This window comes from Tamandua tetradactyla, chromosome 17 (assembly GCF_023851605.1).
Source record: "Tamandua tetradactyla isolate mTamTet1 chromosome 17, mTamTet1.pri, whole genome shotgun sequence".
Classification (NCBI taxonomy): Eukaryota; Metazoa; Chordata; class Mammalia; order Pilosa; family Myrmecophagidae; genus Tamandua; species Tamandua tetradactyla.
In genome coordinates this window covers 82,011,842-82,038,622 of record NC_135343.1, presented here as the reverse complement: position 1 = coordinate 82,038,622, position 26,781 = coordinate 82,011,842, and the positions used below count along the sequence as shown (strand labels likewise).

The window sequence follows — 26,781 nt, the reverse complement described above, 5'->3', positions numbered from 1 at the left end:
GAACAAAGGCTTGGAGGAGAACGGGGTGGGCCCTGGAGGTACCAAGAGAAGGAAACGGCCTGGGCATGCCTGTGTGTCCCAGGAAGAGCAAGGAGGCCAGTGCGGCTGGAGGCGGGCGAGGGGAGGGGAAGGACTGGGGGCGACTTCAGCAGGGGAACATGGGACCCTGATCATTTGGGACACCATAAGCCACTCTGAAGACTGCAGTTTTCACTATGAGAGAAGTCAGAGCTCTGATTGTCTAAGAAAGGGAGGGGGATTAATTCAGAAAAACAGACCCCTTCTTTGGGGAATAGGCATTTGGGATCCTGTAACAGCAGGAAGGCAGAGAACACCCGGGAAGAAGAGAAATATACGAGAAGGTTGAAAGGGATTTGAAAGGAAAGAATATGGGGGAGACAGACATGGGGCGAGCAGTGGGCGAGCTGGACACGGAAGATGTGATGAGGTCTAACTCCACATCCGCGTGACCTTCCTCCGACCACGTAATTTATGACTGCCCTCCACTTTTTCTGTTGGATATGAAAATCCCCAACAGAAAATACGCACAGATACGTCACTGCATCTGTGCCCCAATCAGGGGCGACATTCACCTGCAGGCCTCTGCCTACTCTCCCTTCCGGCTCCCATCAACACCCAACATCCAACAAGCAGAGAGCAACATTCACTTAACGCACGTGCCATGGGCTGATGTCACAATTAACACAATGAAGCAGGTAATTATTTGTTCCATTTTACAGATGATGAAACTGAGGTTTAGGAAGGTCGAAATACTTGTCCAAGGTGAAAAGCTCATTAGTAAGTGGTGAGGGGATGGTTTGAACCCTGGTCCACCTGGTTCCATGCATGATTTTCTATAATAACGTGCTCCTGTCTCAGGAATCACAAGTGCTGTCCCTGTTTAACCTTGCTCCTTAGTTGGCTTCTCTGGGCTCAGTTTTTCTTCCTGACCAAAACTGTGGTTTCTGTAAAACTATCCTGCTTCACTGGGTCCCTAACTCCTCTTGCCCAGCCCTGTCTCATGCCTGACTCACTGGACATCCACAGCACAAACCCCTCACCAATGAGGCATGTGCCTCACCAAACAGGAGCTATCTCCAGTCTAGGGAATCCAAATCACCCCGTTTTCCGCATCATATCCGCAAAGACTGCCTTGAGAACATGATTAAGTAAGGAAGCATTTCAACTTCAGATCCCTGTCAGTACGGGACAGAATAAATAAAAAAGCTGCAGGGGAGAGAGTGAGTCTGGATTGTATGGACGCTGATCAAGCTGTAGCTTGTGAGATACATGCAGCTGACTGCTCATCGACCAAATGCAAACAGACTGTCACATTGTTTTTTTTAATTAATAAAAGCTCTGTGAGTTGAATAGCAAAAAGCACTTAATTTTTACTCTTGTTAATTTGCTGTAATTACCTTATTCTGTATTGCATTCTATTACATTATTAGTCTGCAAAAATATTTGGTATGCATAATCAGACTTTTTTCAAACATATGCTTCAGCAAAGCGTGACATTAAAATGCGACATACAAGGTCTTTTTTTAATTAGAGAAGTTGTGGGTTTACAGAACGATCATGCACAAGATACAAGATTCCCATATACCACCCAATTATTAATAACACCTGGCACTCGTGTGGTGTATTTGTTAGAACTGATGAAAGCACATTTTTATAATTCTACTACTAACTACAGTCCATGATTAACTTAGAACTCGCTATGCTTTGTTTCATGGATTCTTTTTTTAAATGTTTATTCTAGTAACATACATATGACATAAAATTTCCCCTTTTAACTACATTCAAATATCTAACTCAGTGCTCTTAATTATGTTCACGTGTTGTGCTACCATCACCACCATTCATTACCAAAAGCTTTTCCCTCTGTACTTTTAAGCCTTAATTCTCTACTCCTTACCCCTACCGCTGTCCTCTGGTTACCTGTATTTTAGATTCTGACTTTGGCTTATTCTAATTATTTCCTATCAGTGAGAAAGTATATTTGTCCTTTTATGTCTGGTTTATTTCACACAACACGGTGTCTTCCAGGTTCATCCATGCTGTCACATGTATGAGGACTTCAATACTTTTCATAGCTGAGAAATATTTCATGGAGTGTACACACAACATTTTACCTAACCATTCATCAGCTGATAGACCCTTGGAGTCCTTCCATCTTTTGGCAATTGCGAATAACGTTGTTACAGATATCAGCATGCAAATATCTGTTTTTTAAGTCCTTTTTTTTCAATTCTTTCGGATATACATCTAGAAGTGGTATTGCCAGGACATGCGGTAATTCTAAACTTCACTTTCTAAGGATCTGCCAAACTGTCTTTCACAGTGGCTGCACCATTTGCATTTCCACCAGCAATGAATGAGTGTTTCTATTTCTCCACATTCTCTCCAACACTTCCTTTTTTTTTTAATTATAGCCATTACAGTGGGTGTGAAATGGTATCTCAATGTAATTTTTTGGGGGGTGCATGGTCCGGGAATTGAACCCAGGTCTCCCGCATGCAAGGCGAGCGTTCTACCACTGACCCACCCATGCACCCTTCTCAAAGTAGTTTTGACTTGCATTTCCCTAATAGCTAATAAGGCTGAGCACCTACTTATGTGCTTTTTGGCCATCTGTATATCTTCTTTGGGGTAATTCTATTTAAGACTTCAGACCATTTTTAAAATTGGCATTATTTGTTTTTTGGTTGTTGAGTTGAAGGCTTCTGTTACACATTCTGGACATTAAACCCTTATCAAAAGTGCAGTTTCCAAATATTCTCTCCCATGTGTAGAATGTTCTTTTGCTTTCATGATCAAGTCCTCTGATGCACAAAAGTTTTTAATTTTGATGAGGTCCCATTTATCTACTTTCCCTTTTGTTGCTTGTGGTGTTCTGGATATAAAGTATAAGAAATTACGTGTTTTTTCTCCATCTGCTAATGTGGTGTATTACACATTAATTTTTTTTTACATTGAACCACTCTTGCACACCTGTGATAAATCAATTTGATTATGACATATAATTCTTTTAATATGCCTTTGATTTTTGTTGTTTGTATTTTGTTGAGGATTTCTACATCTATATTCATAAGAGATATTGATCTGTAATTTTCTTGTAATATCTTTATCTGGCTTTTGGGGTGATATTGACCTCATAAAATGAAATTAGGTAGTGCTACCTACTCTTCAATTTTTTGGAAGAGTTTGAGCAGGATAGATATTAATTCTTCTTGGAATGTTGGTTAAAATTCCCCTATGAAGCCATCTGGTCCTCGGCTTTTCCTTCTTGGGAGGTTTTTAATTACTAATTCAATCTTTTTACTAGTACTGGTTTGTTGAGATCTATTTCTTCTTGAATCAATGTAGGCAATTTGCGTGTTTCTAGGATTTTGTCCGTTTCATCTAGTTTTTCTGATTTGTTAGCATTTGGCTGTTCATACTATACTCTTATATTCCTTTTTATTTCATTGGGGTTTGTAGTAATGTCCCCCCTTTCTTTCTCATTTTAGTCATTCGTGTCCTCTTTTTATCTTCATCAATCAGTCTGGCTAAAAGTTTGTCAATTTTATCTATCTTTTCAAAGACTAACTTTTGGTTTTGTTTATTCTCTCCATTGTTATTTAATGCTTAATTTCATTTATCTCCACTCTACTCTCAATTATTTCCTTCCTTTTGCTCATTTGTGGGTTAGTCTTTTTTGCTTTGCTTTTTAGTTCTTCTGGTTTTGAGGTTAGCTCTCTAATTGAAATCTTTCTTCTTTTTTAAATGTAAGCATTTAGAACTATAAATTTCCCTCTCAGAACTGTCTTTGCTGCATCCCATAAGTTTTAGTACATTGTAGTTTCATTTTCATTCGCCTCAAAATATTTCCCAATTTCCCTTGGTTATTTAAGAGTATATTGTTTAGGTTCCACATATTTGTGAATTTTCCATTTTTTCCCTCTGCTATTGACATTAACCTTTATTCTACTGTGGCTGGAGATGATAACTTGTGTAATTTTAGTATTTTTTAGTTTTACTTAGACCTTTTTTTTGGTGATCTAACTTTAGGTCTATCTTGTGATCTAACGTGGTCCACCCATGTGCACTCCAGAAGAATGTGTATTCCGCTGCTCTGCGGTGAAGTGTTCTACAATGTCTGTTAGAGCCACATGGCTTGGAGTACCATTCAAATCTTCAATTTCCTTATTTATTTTCAGTCTGGACGTTCCATTCATTATCAAAAGTTGTGTATTAAAGTCTCCTACTATTCATGCAGAACCGTCAATTCCTCACTTCAAATCTGTCAGTATTTGCTTCATATGTTTTGGGGCTCTACAAGTAACTACATATATATTTATACTTGTTATATCTTCTTGTTGAGTTGACCACTTTATTAGTATATAAGGACCATTTTTGTTCATCATAACTGCTTTTAAGTTGAAGTCTATTTTATCTGATATCAGGATACCTACCCTAGTTCTCCTTTGGTTGTTATTTACATGGGATATTTTTTACATTTCATTTTCAACCTACTTTTGCCTTTGAATTTAAGATGAAGTCTCTTGTAGACAGCATATAATTGGGTCGTGCTTTTTATCCATTTTGTCAATGTCTGCCTTTTGATTAGAGCAGTTAATTCATTTACAAGTAAAGGAACCAATGATAATGCAGGACTTTCTTCTACCATTTTGCTAAGTCTTAGACCTCTGTAATTCTTAGACTTTTTTTTTTTATCAATTCTTCCATTAATACCTATTTTCATATTTACTTGATTTTTTGTAGTGCCTTCTCATTTCTAACTGGACGTATTTTGCATATATTTTCCTTGTGGTTACTGTACGGTTAAAACTTAATATCCTTGGGCGGTGTGACGGTGGCTCAGAGGCAGAGTTCTTGCCTGCCATGCTGGAGACCCGGGTTCGATTCCCGGTGCCTGCCCATGCAAAAAAAAAGAAAAAAAAAGAAAAAAAAGAAAAAAAATTTAATATCCTAAATATATAATATTCATCTTATTTAATATCAACTTGACTTCAAGAGCATAGTCCTACACTGTTTCTATGTCCTTCGACTCCCCCACCAAATTTTTTGTACTTAGAAGAACTATTATCTTTGTACATAATATGTCCCAAACCTTAGATTTATCATTACCTTTTACGCATTTGCATTAAAGTACCTACAGGAAAGTAAGACATGGAGTTACATACCAAAGAAATATAATAGAGTAGTATAGGCATTTAAAAATTACCCACATGTTTACCTTTACCAGAGGCCTTTGTTTCTTTATGCCACCTGTCTAGTGTCCTTTCCTTTCAATCTGAAGAACTCCCTCTAAACCACTTGTGGGGTAGGTCTAGTGATAACGAACTCCCTCAGCTTTTGTTTTTCTGGGAATGTCTCTATTTTGCCCTCATTTTTGAAAGACAGTCTCACCAAATATAAAATTACTGGTTGATAATTGCTGTCTTTCAGTACTTTATTTCAACTCAGTGCCTCCTTCCCTCCATGTTTCTACCAAGAAATCGGAACTTAATCTCCAATTAATTGGGACTCCCTTGCACACAATATGTTTTCTCTTACAGCTTTCAGAATTCTCTCCTTGTCTTTTGCATTGGACAGTTTGATCGGTATATGACAGGGAATATTTTTCTTCAAGTCTATCCAGGGCCTCTTCGGTGTGTCTATTCATGACTTTTGCAAGTCTGGGAAGTTTTATTTCATTATTTCTTTGAATATTCATTCCTTCTGCCCCTTTTTCTCTTTCTTCTCTTTATGGGACCATATAATAAACATACTGGTAAGCCTGACTCCCAAAGGACTCTTGGGCTATTTTTGCTTCCTGTAATTCTGTTTCTTTCTGTTTCTAAGCCTGGCTTGTTTCAATTTTCTCATCTTTGAGTTCACTAATTCTTCTGCCCCAGTCTGCTGCTGAAACCTTTCTGGGAACCTTTCATTTCAGTTAATGTGGTCTTCAACTCCAGTTGTTCTGTTGGGTTCCTTTTTAAAATTTCACTCTTTATTGAGACTGTCATATTGTCTATTCATTGTTCTCCTGATATCCTTTAGTTCTTTCTCTGTGTTTTCCTTCACCTCCCTGAGAATACTGAAGATAATTATTTTAAAGTCTTTGCCTGGAATGTCTGCAGTCTAGTCTTCTTCATTGATATCTTTGAGATTTTTATCTTCTTTCTTTGAATGGACCACCATTTCCTGTTTCTTCGTTTCTCTTGTAATTTTCTTGCACAGTGTACATTTTAATTTTTTAAATGTGAACACTGGGATTTATTCCTTGAGATGTCTGTTTCTTGAGTTTGTAACTAGCTAGTGATATGCTAGAAATTCTCTGGAGTGCCAGCCCTTCTTACCAGAAAGGTCCACACAAGGCAAATGCAAAATGCAGGGTCCTCCTTTGTCTACTGGGTGCATGTCTTGTCCTGAGCTTATGCTTACTTATGCTTATTGGCCTTAGAAATTCCCATCTATAGGAGTTTGAATGTCCCTTCTATTTCCTAATAACTGACCTTTTCCCGTTCTACTGCTGACAAAGGAGGTAAACCTTTGCCCCACGTTGTCTGCTCAAGTGTTTCTTATATTGCTTTCCTTGTCTCAAGCTCTTTGCCTACAGGGTAAACTCTGGTAGGGGCACACCAGAGAGGAATTCCCCAAATCAGTCTTTCCCAGACAGAACCAGGCCAGGACTTAACAAAGGAAGTACCTGCCAGCTTCCAACTGCCCTGGAAAGGGGGTGGGGGAGCAGCCAAGAACGGAGCCAGGCCCTCCAGAGATGTGTTTTCTTGACTGCTCAACAAATACAGTCCCTGAATTGACCTGATGCCCAATGTACCATCTTTCCATCGCCTGTGCTGTCTCTGTCCACACGGTGGGTTGGAACCATGGTCACCCTCAGAGCCAGGCCCCCAGCAATCAGCCTGTGCACATCCTGAACCTCGAGGAAGTGGATTTTATGTTCTTCTCTTACACCAGCAAGCTACACCAGGGGCTGGGCCTCAGTGCTGCTTGCTGCGCGAGTGGGGAGTGGGTGACAGCAACTGCTGTGCAGAGAGAGCAATTTACTGGTGTTTATCATAATTTTCCAGCCTCTTCCTCCTGCTCCTCCCTGGATGCTGTACAGTGCCCTACTGGATGCCAAAATTTCAAAACAGTTGATTCAGACAGCTCCCGCCTGTTTAACAGTTTTCTGGTGGAGGGACTGCTGCCTGGAGCTTCCCACTCCGCCATCTTCCCACACTCCCCACCATAACAGATCGTGCTAGTCATTCTCTTCTTGTCCCTTTCAACAGTCTCTACAAGTTTATGTGTGCCATGCAGTTCAAGCTGGAGACGTCCATTTACCTCTTAATAACTGTCCTTGTAATGAAGGTGGGATAGAATAGGTTACTGCAGACAAAGTCCAAAACATAAAAGAATCAAAGCTTCAAGAGCTGGAAAGAATCTAAGAATGCTAAGAATGAGGCTTACATTTTATTAAGTGTATTTTCAACTTTTTTTCAGGATGATGACGTGGGCTTTCTCTTTAATCCATTAATGCAATCAATAAGAAGATTTTAAACCATTTCGTATTCTTATTTTTAAAGATCTACTGGATTAAACTTACAATATTTTAGGTTTATAAATTTATATGCTTGAATCTTATTAGTCTGAAACTCCATTTTTTTGCCCCAGCTTCATCCTGTCTTGGCTTCAGAGTTACACTAATTTTTTCAACGAGCCATTTCACATACAACTTCTTTTTCTGGGTTAGAAAATTAAGTAACATAGGAATTATCTGTTCTTTGATGTTTTCATACAACCGGCTTGTGAATCTAACTGTGTCAGAGTGTGTGTGTGTGTCTTCCCCAAGGGGGAAGGGACACATTTCTTTCACGGTTATTTGATTGTTCAGGTATTACAGCTCCTTTAGAATCATCTTTTATAACTTTATCTTTGCAAAAAGTAGTTCATTCATTTAGATTTTCTAATTCATTTCTGGCTTGATTAATGAAGCTTTCTGTTTCTGTAGTTTGTGTATCTGTTTTCTAATTCATCAGTTCTTTTAAAATTTTTTAATCTCTTTCTTCCTTGTCTTTTAGATAATTTTGTTTGTTTTCCATTAGTGTTTTAGATTAATGCTTAATTCACTTTCATTCCCTTTTTGTTTCCCTAGAAATAATGAATTATTTCAATTACAATACTTTAAACCAGATCTTGCTTTGGTTACATCCTGATTTTTGATATGTAACTCATTTCTAAATTACATTTATTTTAATTTTGATTTCCTCTTTAACAAAAGACCTTTCAGAAGAGTGCTACTGAACTTCTCAATGGGTAGATATTTTTGGCTTTTAAAAACTTTTAATTTATAGTTTTATTGTCTTATTGTCAGAGCCGTAGGCTGTACAATTTGCTACTTTCGTTAATTTCTTATGTGTGTGTTTATGTGTGTCTCCTTATGGCCAATTTTTAAATACGTGGATATTTAAAAACAACATGCTACTTTCGTTAATTTCTTATGTGTGTGTTTATGTTTGTCTCCTTATGGCCAATTTTTAAATACGTGGATATTTAAAAACAACATGTATTCTTTCTTTATTGGATATAAATGAATATATTTCTATTAAACCAAGCTTATTTACTACTTTTCCAAGAGAGATCAATACAAATATTTTCACTATGAGCTGATAATTTCTTCTTATATTTCTAAGAGCTTTTATTTTAATTTTCCAAAGGCTATGTTATTTACTTCATGACTGTAGGCATAAGATTCATGCTAGTTATACTGAATTGGCAGATTGCAGAATAACTTTCAAAGAATTTAGATTCCTAAATATATATATATCTTTCTTCATAGTGTGTAATTGTTAACTATCTTTCTTTTATTTTTTCAACTCTCTGCTTTTAATAGATTATCTGGAACCCTTACTCACTGTACATCCTCAATGTGTTATTTAAACTCAACTATGGTTACCATAGCACCAGGAATTGCTTTTCTGATACCTTCTTCCTCAGTCTATTTCTAAATAAATTCTTCCAGAAGATTTCAGTTATTCATCTATATCACTATTCCAGCTTTCTTTCATACAGAAAATAAGGAGAAAACTGCAGCCACACCATGAATTTTCCATCAATTAGAAGACTTGTCTGATATTACCTCTCAAGTTTTAATTTTATCCATTTGAAAAGAAGTCTTTCCTGACTCTTTCTCTATGGTGTCTAACAAATCTATATATAATACTTAAGTTAATTAACAAGGTTTTCAGTCTGGTTGCCCTGGCAACACTTTGCAACTGGCAACTTAAAAAAAAAAAAAAAACTGCCCCAGATAGAGAACGACTAAAGTGACAGTATCACTTGCAACAGAAAGGGAGAGATAATTAAGTGAAAATAAGCTGGTATCATCATATTAAAATAATCTTCCTCTAAACAGTCATGACAGTGTGACCAAGGAAAAGTGACTTTATAATACTTGATAGAAAGTTTGTATCAATTCTAGTCACTTTTACGAGTGTGACTGCCCAATCCCCTTAGCTATTTCTAGACCTCCCTCCTCCAGGTCCATACGGCATCAGAGAAAGTACAGTCAAGATCCACAGGTAGCAAATACATTAAGAGTTCTCAGCTTAAACACAGATGTCAATAAAACACAAAGGCAAATGAAAAATAGATGGAGGGCGGGCCACAGTGGCTCAGCAGGCAGAGCTCTCGCCTGCCATGCTATGCTGGACACCTGGTTCGGTTCCCGGTGCCTGCCCATGCAAAAGAATAAATAAATAAAAATGAATGGAACTATTAAAAAGATAAGAATTATATTGCCTGATTCTCATAATATCTTTTTTAATTTTCGTAGGGTTTCACCCATCTGACATGGAAACTTTCCTTCTATTTCAGAATCTCTTAATAATGGTCATTTGAAAATAACAACAGGTATGCTGCACAGTTATTAATGGAAACCAGGCAGCATAACAGGGGCTAGCACACAGTCAACTACGAAGTGGACACTGCTGGTACCTCTGCACTTCCTCAAATCTGTCTTGATTTCCTCCCGCCTTTCTGTCCCTTTTTTCTCTCACACACATACAGTGGCATATGATCCCCTGAGACAATTTTAGGGCACTTTCAGCAACTACAGAGATGATTCGAGGGATCTCAATCTTTTATCAGGTTTGATATCTCATAAAATATCAGACATTTTATTTGTTAGATATAGTAGGGAGAACACCAAGTAAAAAGGAGCCTGGGGTCACCGTCCTTGGCCATAGCTCACCCTAGTACACCCCAAAATCTAAGGTTACCAAGTGGCCATGGCATCAGTCCCTTGGCCACCTGGTGGTATTTGGAGACAGATTTTGTCACTGTAACAGCTAAGATATGGTTTACAAAGTCCTCTCTGGTCCTTCTTTCCTCATTCATTAGACAAATATTTACTGAAAGACTATCATGCGCCAAGATGGCCAGGTGCAGGGCTGAGAAACAGGAATAAAATGGAGTCCTTATCTTCCAGATTTACAATTCTGGGGGAGGAGGGAAGGTGGAGACAGACAACAAACAAGGGCTACCCAGCCAGGTGGGAATGAATGACGGGAAACAGAGCAGGGATGCGGGTACAGGGTTTAGCCAGGTGGCGAGGAAGGTCTCCTAGGACATGGCATCTGAAGAGAGAGCTGAACGAAAAGAAGGCGAAAGCCATGCCAGTAACAGGGCACAAGTGTTTCAGGTGCAGGAAACAGCAAGAAGAAAAGCCTGAAGGCAAAAATGATCCTATTCTCCAAGTAATATAACACAATTATTAAGAAGAAACACAGGGCGGTGCAACAGTGGCTCAGTGGCAGAATTCTCACCTGCCATGCCAAAAAAAAAAGAAATATAAACTTCCATAGTTAATACGTAGGTAGTACCAGTAAGGACTGAACAAGAAAAAATATTTCAGTGGATGTTTCTTATTGAAGATTCAATTTTCATGATAGGGAAATGAAATAAATCTCTACTAATACGAGCATGTGTAAGTTACCACGCCTCTATTCGCTCACATGCCCTCGGACTACTGTATGAAGAGGTTACCGTTTCCAACTCTACTTCACAAGTGAGTGACAGACCCAGAGAAACTAAGAAACTTGGCGTAGGTCACAATGCCAGTGGCAGAGCCTCCGAACCTGGGTCTCCAGCAGGGCAGGCGAGAGCTCTGCCTGCTGAGCCACCGTGGCCCGCCCTCCATCTATTTTTCATTTGCCTTTGAGTTTTATTGACATCTGTGTTAAAGCTGAGAACTCTTGAATGTATGCTACCTGTGCTACCTGTGGCTCTTGACTCTATTTTCTCTGATGACATATGGACCTGGAGGAGGTCTAGAAATAGTCAAGGGGATGAGGCAGTCACACTCGTAAAAGTGACTAGAACTGATACAAACTTTCTTTCAAGTATTATAAAGTCACTTTTCCTTGGTCACTCTGTCAGTATTTTAAGGGCTGACTGTTTAAAGGAAGATTATTTTAATATGATGATACCAGCTTATTTTCACTTAATTATCTCTCCCTTTCTGTTGCAAGTGATACTGTCACTTTAATCCATGATGGCAAATGCAAAAGGAACTTCAACTTTCCTAATCAGCTTTTCTGGTGTTTATGCATTTAGTCAACGGTTAAATATTTGCTCAAACAGAGTATAAAATTAATTTGCAAAAAACAGAGATGCTCAGGGTCTCTGGTGTGTCCCCACCACTTTCCGGTTGTTTGTTCCCCATTCTCTTTCATTTTTCCCTTGGCTTACAAACCTCACATACTAAAAGAGGGAGCTTTCTTGTATTTAGCATTATTTTGTTCTGAAAACTTCTATTACAAATGCAATACATATGTCATCCCTATATTTTTAAATTTAGAGACTGATTCCTTTAAAATTATACTGTGAATTCTTTTCATTCACATTCCATGATTTTATCATAACCTTTTTTGGCAAGCTTCACGGTGAAGGCTTATTCCGCACAATCATAACCCCAGGGGAAAAAATCAGGCTTGCTGATACAGTCCCAGAAATATTTCATATTTCAGCTCGTTCAGAAACACCAGCTGTACTTTCCCAGCACTTACTTTTACTCTGAATCTAGGATTTAACAGTACAATAATCTACAGAGGGCCTTCTTTTCAGTGGGTTATTATTAAAGACACCAAGTCTATATTGCTTTTGATTATCTAACAAAGTTAGTTTGTATCACAACGAAATAGAAATTAGCCAAATATAAAGAATAAGACAGTAAATATCTGTTAAGACTGGATATGTGCCATGTTAACTCAGTAGTTTTCAATACTGGCTACACATTAGAGTCACTTAAAAAGCTTTTAAAAATACCACTGTCTGGGTCCCACCTCAAACCAATTAAATCAGATTTTCTAGGAGAGGAGTCTGGGAATTAGTATTTGTTTCAAAAGCTCCCTGGGTGATTCTATTGTGCAATTAGGGCTGAGAACCACTGCCTTACTTTTTCAAGCAAATAAGAATCTTTCTAATGAAGTACCCTATTGACAGTGGAGCTTCGCCAAAGGCATGTTCAAACACCCCAGCAAACAGTGGCTGGCCAAGTGCCAAAGCAGCAACAAGCCCTCCAGATTTCTGCTGCCACGAGTAGCCCATGGGCTCTGTGGCAGCTGTAGGACTCTCCTGGACCACGCATCTTTCCTATGTAGGATGTATAAACAACTCTAGCTACCCTCCCCACTGAGTCCCAGGGTTAATTCAAACGGGTCTTTCCTGGAATCTTCCTGGAAGAGACCAGAGCTTCTTGGGAAGAAGGAAAAATGCTGACAGAGGTTGCCAGGATCTGTCCCTAGTTGGGATACAGGGTGGAAGGAGTAGGGGAGTCAGATCCCAAATGCAACCTATGTGCCTCCTACTCAATTTAAATCATGGTTTACGGATGTTTACTGGAATTTTTAGTCCAGAGATACTTCAATCCATCATGTATTAGTTCATACCAGGAAAAACATTCAGTTTACTCCCAAAAGGATTTGCCATTCAAATAAATACATTTATATATTTATACACAATTTAAAAAAATGTAACTATGAACTTATTTTTTAAAATCTAGCAATAAATTAAGGCCCATACATGGTTCTAGATAAATATACAAAGAAAAAAGGATTAGTTTCAGAAAGATTAATTTTTACCCAGTAGATGACTGAATACCACATCTACTTTTAGCCATAAAGACAAGTTCACAACAAAAAAGGAATCAAGACGATTAGAGAATGGGATAAATGACCAAGGAGGAAAAACAAAAATGAATTAAATTTCTATAGTCAGCTCAAGAACATGTTACGAAGAATCTTCACAACAGCCTGAAAATGTCACAGAGGCATAAACACTAGAGAAGAAGGATTTCCCAGGGTGATGGTTCCTGGAGGCAACACCCAGCACAGGGCACAAACAGAGCTTCTGTTGTGCTGGTTTGGAACTTTGGGTGGGTCACTTTCCACATTCAATTTTCCATCCACCAAGTGTTGCTGCAATGTGTGTGATGATGATATTGACTTGAAAAAGAGAAAATAAAATGTCAGATTTCAAACACGTGAGAATTAAAGAGTCACAGCATCCTCTCATCTGTAACTTGTGGATGTCTTCTACAAAAGCACTCCAGCTAGAACTTCTGAGCCCTTCACATGCAGTCAGATTCCAGAGACACTTGGCCTCTGTCTGCTACTCCAAGGAAGACCAACAGATGCTCGTTTAAAAAAGGAGGAAACACTCATTTTCCTTTAAAACTCCAGTATTTGCCAATACTCTAGAGTTATGGCTATATAGTAGAAAATATGATCTCGTGATTTTTTAAAAAAAAAAAAAAAAGGTTTTTTAACCAAGGGTATTATCAGTAATATTGTCAATCAATTTCTGAGACCCATGGGCTAGCTAGCATGCAGATTTTAAAGGTCTTTAGAAAGACTGACTACAAAGAATATTATGTGTTCAAGAGGTTCCTGAAAGCAGCTACGAGATGCAATTAAAATGATGCATCAAGAATAGGGAGAGAGTGCTGGGCAGCATAAAAGTAAGGAGAGGTAGAGAGCAGAGCAGGCCAGGCTGCAGCTATTGTGTCTTTGTTGATGACGATAACAGCAGATAAAGAACAGCAGGTTATTTAGCTATTCAACTGTAGTTCTCATGATGGTTTGCATATTCTGGGAAAAAAAATCTGTGTAGCTAAAAACACACAAACCGATTTTTGAAAATGTATTTTGGCCATTTATTTGCCTGTCTTTCCCTTTCTTCCTCTTTTTATTTCTATTTCACTAAAGATAAACTACTGCTTTGTACCGCTCACTTGTCATTGAACAGAGGCTACTTTATCTTTTCCATATGGGAGTGAGAATGACCTACAGGTTTACTGCAGGGTAGTGCAGTTAGAAAGAGCTGTGTTCAAATCCTGACCTTCCTACACACTGCACGGCCTTAGGCAAATTCCTTGACCTCTCTGAGTCGCATCAGAAGTGCTCTAAGAGTTGAGATCACTTAAGTCACAAGTGGCCCCATACCCGGCACAGCTATGCGCTCAATATCATCATCATGGCAGATCACTAGTAAAGCGCAGGCTTTGAGTCAGACGGACCTCAGTATACATTCCCTCTCCGCCCCTTACCATCCGTGTGTGAGCTTGGGCAAATTCATCAAACTCTACAGAGTCTGGGTTTAATTAATCATCTATTAAACAGGGCAAAATAACACTTATTCCTAAAGCTTTCTTCAAAGATTAAAACTGTGTGACTGTTTATGCCCTCACGGCAATCCTCAGCTCTTGTGTCTGTTCCCCTCTCTCTCCCTGTTTAAAACCCATTCCCTATGGTATAAGGTTCTACAAAGGTTCCACACACTAGAGTAACATTCCAGAAACCTACAACCTCCAGACGGGTCCCTGGACCAGATAAGTCCTGAAACCTAGCGGGCCCAGCCTTTCCAGAACATCAACTAGTTCCATCCTCCCATCCCACATTATCGACAGCCCCTTCCAACATGAAAAAGTTAGAATGGGCTTAGCCCAAACACCCCTAAAGACTGGGAGAAAGATCAAAGGTGATGGTGGAGTTATACAGGGAAGGTAGGGTTTAACAAATGAGTATGAGTGGTGAATCATTATATTAATATTTCTTCTAGTCTCCAGGATCTTAGAGCAGCTAGAAATAAAAACCTAAAATGGTGGAACCGCAACCCATACCAAACTCTGAAATTTGCTCTACAAACAGCCAATTGTGGTGATGTGCTTTGAAATTTGTTGCTTTTTTATATATATGTTGTTTTTCATAAAAAAAGAAAAATATATATTTCTAGACTCCAGTATTTTGGAGCAACTAGAAGGAAAAATCTGAAATAGTGGAATAGTAACCCATAATAAACTCTGAATTCTGTTCTGCATCTATGTGTAGAAGTGAACTTTGAAAATCATTGCTTTTTTTCCCCTTTTCTTTGTATACATGTTCTATTTAACAAAAAACATTATAAAAAACAACAATAAAAACCTAGTCCCTAAAATGCCCAGAACACAATGATGTTATTGATAGAGGTAAAACTATTTGAAGCATACACACGATTGATATATCCCTACATGCACATATATATCAGCATGCCCCACACATTGCCATCTAAGCACGCCAAACTTTTACTCAAGGGCTGTTTCTCTGCCAGCTTCCATTATTTTCTTGATTAACTCCTTTAAAAAAGACAACTTTTTGAGAGAACAGTCCCCACCCTTTCTGAAGAAGGGTGGAAGCTGCCTTATACAGGTAGTTTTCCCAAGAGATTCTTCCCCAGCTGTTTCTACATCACGACGTGTTGAGGGCCTTGCTTACACAGCTCTCAAGTTGACAGGATGGCATATAGGGGTGATGAGCGCCTCCAAAAACAAACAGACAAGGGTCTCCTACACTGTTCAGCCCGCCCTGGTGAGAACGTGCTTAGACCACTTCTGAGAACAGCCCCTACCAGCCTTGGTCCTTCGCACAGCCTTGCCCCCTTCCCATGACTTTCTCTGAAGGCCTCTCCACCCTTCTGGCCATTCCAGCCCCAGCACAAACTTCCTAATCAGACTTGCACTGGGGCAAGCCCTTGAAAGGATCCCGCGTTTCTATGCCGTCTTTGTGTCCTTTGTGTACCCACTGAGTAAACCCTTGTCTAACGCCAAGGGGGCACCGGGAAACTACAAATATGCGAGCCGCAGCTGAGCAAAGGGACATGTTTACTTTCCATTCTGAACTACAACTTGACCTGCAGCAAAAACAAAAATACTGCAATGTGTATTTTTTCCCAGAAATGATAATTATAGTACTCCAAACATTTTTCCAACTTCAGCTACCAAAATGGAAAAGGCATTTCAAAAAATAATTTATTAAATAAGCACTCATACTCTTGGTAGCCCTTACATGGAAATTATACCTTTTTTCCCTTCTTAGCTATTACAGGGTTTGGCACTGGACTCGAAGGCCTCTTCCAGCACCAGGTGGGGCTCAGCCCTGAGGTAGGCTGCTATACAGCCCTCAATATTCATCACCGTCAGCAAGTGTTGCAACCCCTTTTCCACTTCCAAAGTGCCAGTGAATCCCCGTGCAGACCTGTAGTTACACAAAGGACACAACCAGCTGGTGTCTGAACCAGGAGTGTGAGGTCACAGACGGCCCTGGTACCAAACACAGGGCAAGCACGTTGAGACTGTTCTCAGGGGTAACACTTGAATTCCAGCTTACTTAACTCCTCTTCTAAAGAGAATGCTCTCCTGCCTCATTTCTCACCTGATTCTGTCCCTCTAAGTTTCAATTTTTCTGGACACAGTACTCCCATAAGGTTACTGCCAGTGTAAGGTTTTCTTTCAAATGTTCTCTAGAGCAGGGATTCTCAAACTTGAGTGAGCGTGGCAATTACCTGGAAAGCTCTTTAAAGGAATTGCTGGGCCCCACCCCTACAGGCGCTAATTTTGTAGGCCTGGAAAGGGGCCTGACGATGTGCATTTCTAGCAAATTCACAGGTTACTGATGTTGCACCAAGCTGCTATTCAAGCACTGCTTTGAAGAACACTGCTTTAAATCCTGATCTGTTTGCCTCCTTCTCTCTTCTCTCTCTATACATATAAATAGATTAGATAAACAGACAGACAGATACAAGGATGGACAAGAGAACCAGATCTAGATAACGACACAGCTACAGATAATGGACAAGAGAACCAGATCTAGATAGTGGCATAACTATAGATATCTACCTATCTACAGCTATGCTATAGAAGCTGGCTCTACGCATAAGAGGACAGGGACGAGCTGGACAGACTGGATGGACCTGGCCCACCCAGATTCCAGCCAATCTCATCATGGTCTATAATAAATTAACAACCCACATGGAGCCTCCCACCTTGGGCCTGACATAAAATTCAGAGAGGAACACACTGGAGAAAGCAGGCAAGCTTTAAGGATAAGGCGGCAAGGAGAGTTTGCCACTACATGCAAAATGAACACTGTTCCAAATGTCGGTTCTGCTCCTATATGTCTCTGTTCTATTTTCAAACATGTCAAAGGACAATAATTCCACAAAATACTACAAACAGAATTAATTAAAGGGGACAAAGTCACTTACGACGAAACAACGCTTACAAAGTCACACTCCACATAATTTGTGGTGATTTGGAAAAAGACAGTCATGAAATTTAACTTCATAGGTATTATGAGGACTTGGTTACATAACGTTAAAAGGGACCTGGGTTCCTTCTGGTTTTTCTTTTTTTGTTCCTCAATCCCTATGGTGTAGCCATTATCCACATAATATTCTAGCCAGTGGGAAAGGGGACAGTGGAATGGGAGGGCACAAACCTTACGGTTTAATGTGAAAAGTTGCCCTATTACTTTAACTCACTACATTTTGGACAGAACTTACTCGCATGACGGGACCTATGGGCAATGGAGTCTGGAAATGAAGTCTATTCTAGTAGCCATATCTCTCATTAAAAACTTTGTATCTAGGGAAGAGGAAAATAGACATATGGACATATGGTACCCAGAAACTTCCGTAACAAGTTTCCTAAGAAATTAACAATATAAATAAAATAAGTATTTTGCCTCTTTAAGAGTAAAAATAAATCAGTACTATGTGTTTCTTACCAAATATCTACCTCTATTTGTTAAAAGTACCTGGAAACTTTAGTCATTCATTTACTCTGCAAATATTTAATAATCAACTATTATGTAAAAGATACTGTAAAAAGTGATGTTTTAATAAACAGAAAGATATACAGAAAGCCCTCAGTCATCAATGAGCCTAGATTTTCCATATATATAAACTTTGAGCAGAAAGCCCTGCTTCTACTGAAATGTTCTAACTGCAGAGTTCCCAGCAAATCAATGTCATTCTTTCTACAATTAAAGCATGAAAAATGGGTGGACTGGCAATCTGAAGGTTTAAATACAAGAGAGTAAACCCATTATGTTTGTTCTTGCATTAAAAAGTCGGGGTGATTCTGTCCACAGGACTTGCCAAAGGAGAAGAGAGCTTTCTTCATTAGAAATTCTTTGATATGAATGAGAAAAAGAGTGGCCTAGAGAAGCCAAATGATTCGCCCAAGGGCCACTCGTAAAATGAATGCTGAGGTCAGGCCCAAATCCAGGTCTCCAGGGGAATCCCAATTTGGTTCCATTAAGGCACACGGTCATCCTAACCCTCACGTCCTTCGGTCGGCACCCTTCCTGGATAGTCAAACATACCTTATGCAATTGTTTAGAATCTATCTTAGAAACTATTTGATAACCAGGTTCCTTCATTACGTGATCAGCTAAACACATACACAAATAAACCTTTATTAGTGGAGTGGCCAAGAAAGGTCAGAAGAGCAACCCATAGGGCAGCTTGGTGCTGTCCACTAGGCAGGTGCTGACAGCTACCTATCCATACAGTGTCGCCACTGGAGACACGGGAATGGGAGGGGTGGGCAGGCCTGCCAAGATGGGCAAGAATGACCTGTCTGCATGCCCAGGGCCTCGGGCTGGGGCCCCAGAAGGAGGCAGCTCCCCTGAGGCACACAATTCGGGGACTTCTCTGAAGCAACCTAACCGCTAGGAAGTTAAGACCACTGGGCAGTTCCCGAAGACCATTCAGAAGTTGAAGCCTAGAAAGACATAGCTGAAGAAATTCTAAGAGCAGAGGAACTGGAAAACACAGACAGGGTCTCTCAGTATCTAAGACAATCAAAACCCTCCTGTAGAATCTGGGTATCTGCTTGATGTAGCTAGCCCCCACCGATGAAAAGCCCATCTGTCTGAAAAACCCCTTCCTGCTGCACCATGGCTTTCTTGGGGTCTAAACAGTGCTTCTTTGTTCTTTTTCTGCTCCTTATCTTAGGGTGGACATCTGACCTGGTGATGGTTGAAATTCCATTTGATATATGTGACCTCTGATATACAGACTCTCCTGAAACTGAGCAGATGCTTCTGCCTACCCAGTCTTCTCAGGACACTGCAGATTACCTTCCCTAATGGACAGAGATCTCCATTTCTCTCCATCTTTCTCCTCTTCCTTTTCTTACTATTTTTCTGTTTCTTTTTTCAAAACCACCTTTTGAAATTTAGGGTTCTATTAATGTTATCCTTTGTACATTTCATAACAGAATATAGAAAGTTGCCCAAGGCGGAAAAGGAACACACATACAGAATGGAGGCCTCACAGGGATATGGATTTTAACAAGGGGGAGAGGTAACCCCACAGGTTTGTTTTAGTGATTCTAAACTGGGCTGGCTGCATGCCAACAGCTATTCTAAGTACTCCTGAATGACAAATCAAGCAGCCCTCTTTTCTTCCTGAATTACTGTCCAGTCTCAGAGCTCCTGAATCTAGGATGGCTACTGCCCCAACGCCTATAGTTCTATCTAGAGATACCCTTTTCTTCACTATCCTCTCCATTCAAGATGATTTCCTTCTAGAAGGCTAACAGAACCTGATTGGCTAGACATTTCTTTCAAAAATCTATTGTTTGATACAAATGGCTATTGACACATGCTAGGAATTTTACCTTATCTTAGAGTTTTAAAGAAGAGACTTAAGACATCAGAATTTGCTTTCAAGGTTAATGGTAAATAAGTTATTTAGTCAACATACTATTATGGGCATCCCATAAAAAAGGGATGGGAATATAGTAAATTCAGGATTTCCACAAGGGTTAAGTTCCAAGGTCTTCGTAAATACTCTAATTCGTGCATCATGCATAGATTCAAGTTGTCCCAGAAAGTGCAATTTTCTCCTGACCAGATCACTGGGATATTTTTATTGCATGTATAAGTCAGACTTTTTATCTCATAGCCTTAATCTACTGCCAAATACTGCATACCGGCTTTTTAACTGCCCCCAGATTTCTGTTTTCTGGCAAAGAACCATCACTTTCTAAGTGACCAGCATCCACAGCTAGCTTTCTTTTACAAAGAAAAAAGTTTTGACCAGTTCAGGAGTTCCTACAGATGTGATAATGAGCTAAGAACAACTGGGCAGCTGGCCTGTCACCAGCTAAGTGATTTCCTCCTGCATAGGTACTTCCCAGCACACCTGATTCAAATTACAAATTACTACATGCCATGGGCCTTCCGGGTCACTGTTTCATGAATAATTGAATTTGTGAATGTTAAATCAATGAATCGCTAGGGTCTACTGTGTTGGTTTCCATGCAATGAATCTTGTATGAGCCACAGTGTTTCTATTTAGTGACAGCCTCCAACCACCACCCACTTAGGGAAGCGTTTGGGTGAGATACAGAGTCCCAGGGATCAAGACCCCTGAGATGTGGCCACATGCCTGATGAAGAGAGACGAACGAGGAATAGAAAATGCAGATAGTTCATAAGACCCCTTCTATAGCTGCCGTTTTTTATTCCAGCAGTCCTGCGGTAGACTGAATTATGCCCCTCACATAGACCCTTCAATCCTTACCCTCAGTCCCATGTGTAGAAGCTCATTCGTAAACAGGGTCTTTGAGGATATTAAGGAGGTCAAAGTGGATCGGGGCGGCCATAACCTGCTACGAATGGAGGCCTCATGAGCAGAGGACATCCGCATGCAAAAGCAAAGCCAGAGAAGCAGACAGAAAGAGAAAGGGTACCATGTGACAGAAGCAGATACTGATTGCCAGCCAGCCGCCAGCAGCATGCCACAGACTTCAGAAAAGGCATGGCCTGCAATACCTTCATTTTGGGCTTTTAGCCTCCAAACTGTGAGCCAATAAATTCCTGTTGTTCATACCAAACCAAAAAAAAGGATGTGTCTAGAAGGCTCCACACCTGAACCCTTGGTGAGAATGGTGGTGACAACAGTCTGTCATCATAAGCCTCCTTTGAGTCACAGAGATGTTTCTCAATTAGCAATTCCAAGGGCACCGTGGGTCAGAATTTCCACCCTTAATTATGTAAGTGAAGTAAAAATTATTAAATTAAGAAAATGATTTTTTTTTATATTGGAAAATAATCTACGTTAAATCTAATCACAATTTAAAAGCAAGCAACGTAAGTTTAAACCACCAGAAATATGTAATGCAGGTTGAGATGTTCATGGGACTTCAGCTAATGTAAAGAACAAAACACTCAGCTTTAACAGTACCGCTGCTGAAACAGATTTACAGGAAAACTCTCCCCAGCAGTTGCTCTGCTGACATATTTCTGAGCCACTATGTGAAGACTTACGCCACTACACACTGTGTTTTGTTTTGTTTTGTTTTGTTTTTAGGTCTGGAATCACCTTATCTTTCTATCAGCCAGAGAGCCAAACGGGTATTCATTCTCTTCACACGTTTCTGAGCAGGCACCTAAAGTGGTGCACAGAAGGTGTGGCACCAGCTCCTGACCTCCAAACTCAGGATGGAGTCGGAGAAAGAGATGGGATGGGGGCTGGCCCCAACTCAGTCCTGGATCTGTGATTAGCTGCTTCTGTGATCCTGTGTGACTGTTTTCATCCCTACGGGGCTTCCATTTCCCCCTTTTTCAATGATGTTAGCAGAGGACTCCTGAGGTCTTTCCACTCCAAGAATGAGAGAGCAATACAGGAAGATGATAATCAAGGAGGTGACATAGAAACAAAAAAGACTGGCTTTTAGAAGGGAGAAACAACTGTGCATGGCAGCTGCTGAGACAGCTTCATGCAGGAAATGACGTTTTATCAGGGCCTTGAAATGCAAATAGGATTCCAATCAGGTGTATGAGGAAGGTAGGGACAGGGCCTGTCCCTAGCAGGGCCTGCGATGATGCGAGATGTGGCACCCTCACGCTCCTACATGTCCCGCATCCCCAAATCCCTCCTCTGCCTCAATGCCTTCATTGGGCGAGTCCATCTCTCTCCTCCAGCGCTCTTTCCCCACTACCACCTGGCATGCCGAGACCGCCATCGTCCACTCGCTCAACATCTACCGAGCACTTCTGGTTACATCCTGGGCATGCTATGAGGGACTTAAGAGATACAAACCTGAACAACACATGATCCCTACCCACAAAAACCACCCTGCTCATACTCAAGACAATGCTGCCATCTCTGGGAAACAGCCCTTCACCATCTCTCACACCGGTCCGATTCCTTTCTCTATTTTCACAGAACTTTCTATATGCGTCTATTTTATAAAGCGCTCACATTACATCACTAATCATGTGTTCCTATATTGGCAATCAAAGACCAAATGTGATTTCCATGAGGTCTGGGCCTGAGTCTAACATATCTTTGTGTTTTCCCCACTGACCTACAAAATGCAGTCATTTCCGCTATTACAATTCTGACTGATATACCCTCTACTCCTTATCCCCCATTTCTGCCTATCATATATCCCAGCTCATATCATATTTACCTACCCTTCCTTCCTATCTACCTTCCTGTGTATCTATCTACCTATTTCTACCATTAATATATGACCCCCGGTAACCTTTCTAGCCTCAGTTTTCTCATCCATAAAATAAGGATAATAACTATATCTACTTCACTGGCTGGCTGACAGATTTAAGTAATGCATGCAAAAAGCTCAGACTAATATTGGCATATAAGTAAGCACTTACCGTTAGCTCCACTAATCACTAGCTGCTGATCTTTACAAAAGACTTTAAGATCTTTTTATAAGTCAGGGAACGAAACCAACAATGAAAAGCCTAAGAATCAAATGAATAGTGGGCAAAGCACTCAAATAATTTTGTACAATAATTGAGAAGCACCAACTCAAAGTATGCAAAAATGCTCCGAGATCAAAAAGCCTTTCTATCCTAGCTACACGACAACTACAAAAGCACTTGAATCTTTAATAACTGTGTGATTATTACTATTATCTTACTTTAGAAATGTGTGGGCACAGGGAACGGCATTTACTATAATACTGTACTTCTACCTCATTGATTTTTTTTTTTAACAAAGGAACACTGTAAAATTGATACAGAGTTTAAGCAGCTGACAAAGGGTGTGTCTGAATGTGTAATTTACTTTATGGACTTTCCAAAGGTCTCCAGCTTCAGCTTGGTGATTATTTTAAATAGTTAAAAACATGCGCTCTCAAAATATAAGTGGGTGTGTGATTCGGTGGGCCCTGGATGGTCCTGGATTAGAAATCCCAGGATAGCACTGGTTACCTTAAGAAGTACAATGAAATTCTCAAAATCAGTTCTGGAAACAAAGCACCTACATTTATTTGTGGATTTTCAAGAGCTACAGTGCACAGACATGAATTCTAAAGCACTGAAAAATCTCTGATTTCAGACAATTGTGAGAGCCCACAATCAAATTTGTAAAAGCCTCTGGTATGGAAGCAATTTCTTTCTTACCCGAGTGCTCTAAATATTATTTCCATTGTACATACTATTTATATGCTTAAAAGCTCATTTAAAGAGCTTTTGAAAAAAAGTTAAAGCAGGCTTAGATTGGATAAAGCACTGCTGTATTTCTGTAGCCAGTCCTCCGGTCTGGCCTATTTAAGGAAGCTGAGGAAATACAAGAAAAGATAATGGACTAAAACCACAAGGATGAATTTTAGTCTCAGATCCATCCCTGACTCAGCAGTAATAGAGCGAGCAGATCTGGTGAGAACGACCATTGCTGAAATATTAAACAGAGCATTTAGGGAGTAGCGGTGAGAACATTGCAGGAGTAAAACTGACATCATTAAATTTAAGGGGGAGGAAAGGCAGAGGGGCTGTGGAAAATATAATTCAGGGAGCTGACAAAGCCAGATATTTTAAAATTTTTACTGCTGGTAGGGACAAATGAAACCCTTAGCATCATAATACGCTACTACTCATTCAAAAGCACAGCACGGATGTAAATCACTGCTTAAGTTAACACAGAATCTGAGAAGGGAAAAAGTAGTGACTTCACTCTTAGACACTAAATACTGGGAACAAATGTCTGCTTTTTAGATTGCACAGTTATCACAATCCGACAATTCTCTGGATATTCGGAGTTTAAATGGAACTTAAAACCACTCACTTAGGCAGGGGAAAAATGGTTTACCACGCCACCACCTACCAACCTGAGTCTTCTAACAGGTACAGCTATTTCCCCACAAACACAGATATACAGTAATATACTAACTAAAGTTCAAATCAAAGGCTTAGAGCTATTCAAATATCTTGAAGATCTTTTTGAATTAAAGAAATAGTAATCACATTTAACTTTTAAGGTATAACAGTAGAATAAAGGAATAACCCCCCCGGAAACAAAATAATAGGACTTATATATTCAAATCAGGCGGCTCTTCGAAGCCACCTTAGGAGGTTATATCGTTATTCCAATTCTGCCATTTCTCCACACTTTTCTGAAATGTTCCTTTTGACATTTCTTTAAAGGCAGTTCATGAGATATACAAGAAAACTGGCCTCAGTGCCTCATAGTTTTAACTTAAGTTTTAGAAAAAACAGAATTCTCCAATGTTCTCAACTATTCTATTAATTAGGTATGATTCTCTATGCCTTATGGCTACTTCCCAAAATGAAACCCAACTTCAAGAATCAAAGTGTGCCACTATCAACAACATTCAGAAGAAAAGTGCTGGAAACACTGGAGGCAGTCGAAACAAAAAGGTGGGGAGGGGGAAGGAGCACAAAACGCATTTGTCTTTCATACAAGGGCAGCCTCATGAGGCAAGAAGGCAGCTTTCAAAGTAATAGCTGCCAGAGCTGAGCACCTGGATTTAAAAATTTGTTTGGGGTTTGTTTCAAAAAAACCCCTCCTAGGAACTTCAGATGGAGTAAAATGTAGTTTGTTACATTTTACTCAAATAGTTTTGCCAGTTGGTTAACTCCTTCTCCAGGAATGAGTTAGGACAATATATTTGCAATTTTACTGAAATGTAAATACTGCCTAGTGATTTTTCTGACTAAAAGTTGGGAAGAAAGAATGAACTTAAAATGAAGGGAAAAAAACAAACAGGAGCTTGATCTATATATAGTTACCTTGTAAAGACCAGAAAAGAAGACTGTAAAAATGTATCTTGAAAAAACAGTCCCATCAAGAAAGATGCTGTTTGTTTTATGAAGGTTAATTTTAACAGTAATTAACAGAAGAGGTAAATAAGCATTTTTAAGTAGCATTGATTACTACTCTTCAACAATGTCCAAATGCCTTTTCACACCATTGCTTAAACGTTCAATTTCTCAGGGAGAAAAAATAAAACCAACAAAATTTAATTAGGGAAAACAAACCATAATTGCATAAAACCATACATATAAAGCTTATATAAAAACTTCTTTGCAAAATAGCTCTGCATTTGTCTTACAAAGAAGAAATATATCCACTGAAATTAAGTTTCTGTTTACGGCTTTAAATTTACTTTCATAGCAGTTACATAAGGATCAAGGATTGTACAAAAACACTAGTTTTTACAACACTATGACAATAAAATCTTTTCCATGCTGACCACTTAGCATGCTCCACTATGTTCTAGTGTGCTAGCTGCTGGAACGCAATATACCAGAAACAGAACAGCTTTTAAAAAGGGGAATTTATTAAGTTGCAAGTTTATAGTTCTAAGGCTGTGAAAACACCTAAATTAAAGCAAGGCTATGAAAATGACCAAATTAAGGCACCCACATGAGGTTATCCTCACTGAAGAAAGGGCGATGAAGTTCAGGATTTCTCTCTCAACCGGAAAGACGTATGGGGAACATGGTGACCTCCACTAGCTTTCTCTCCAGGTTTCTTATTTCCTTCTTCATCTCCAAAGGTCTCTGGCTACCTAGGCTCTCCTGGCTCTTTCCAAAATGGTTTCCTCTTCAAGGGTTCTAGTAAGCAACCCCACCTTGAATGGGTGGAGACACATCTCCATGGATACTCAGAAACATCCCACCCGGCAATAGTGAATGAACATTAAAGGACCTGGCTTTTCTGGGGCCCACCACAGATTTGAACCAGAACACCTACTGATGTTAAAAGTCACGGAGCACTACAAACGAGCATGAGTGCTGACTCACTTCATATTGATATTTCTTTTAGTCTCCAGTTCCTAGAGCAGCCAGAAATAAAAACCTAAAATTGTGGAAAGTAATCCATACCTAAATTCTGAAATCTGTTCTACAACTAATTGTTGCGATGTCCTTTGAAATTTACTGCTTTTTTGTATATATACTATAAAAGATAAAACCTAAAATTATAGAACTGTAATCCATACCAAATTCTGAAATCTGTTCTACAACTAATTGTTACGATGTACTCTGAAATTTACTGTTTTGTAGATATGTTATTTTTCACAAAAAAGAAAAAAAAGAGAAGTATAATATAGAAGATAAGATTTAATAAATCCAGTCATGAGTACGACTGCTGAATCAATATATTGATATTTCATTTGTCTTGGAGCAGC

The 26,781-nt window shown here is 39.5% G+C and overlaps 1 protein-coding gene and 1 non-coding gene across 6 annotated transcripts in view; both read right to left on the bottom strand.

The window, feature by feature from the left end:
- The window catches only part of CRIM1 (cysteine rich transmembrane BMP regulator 1), a 214,236-nt gene that overhangs the window by 121,424 nt on the left and 66,031 nt on the right, over positions 1–26,781 (bottom strand). For 3 of the 5 annotated variants that reach the window (XM_077135053.1, XM_077135054.1, XM_077135055.1), the window contains exon 3: positions 4,754–4,918. The exons of 1 other annotated variant lie outside the window; for it this stretch is intronic. In XM_077135053.1, coding sequence (XP_076991168.1) covers positions 4,754–4,918 — 165 coding nt within the window. Of the gene's footprint in view, positions 1–593; positions 4,712–4,753; positions 4,919–26,781 lie in introns of those variants that run through there. One more of the 5 variants, XM_077135056.1, reaches the window with a different exon arrangement.
- TRNAA-UGC (transfer RNA alanine (anticodon UGC)) lies at positions 2,484–2,554 on the bottom strand. Its single transcript has one exon. It is a non-coding gene; the product is annotated as a tRNA-Ala (tRNA).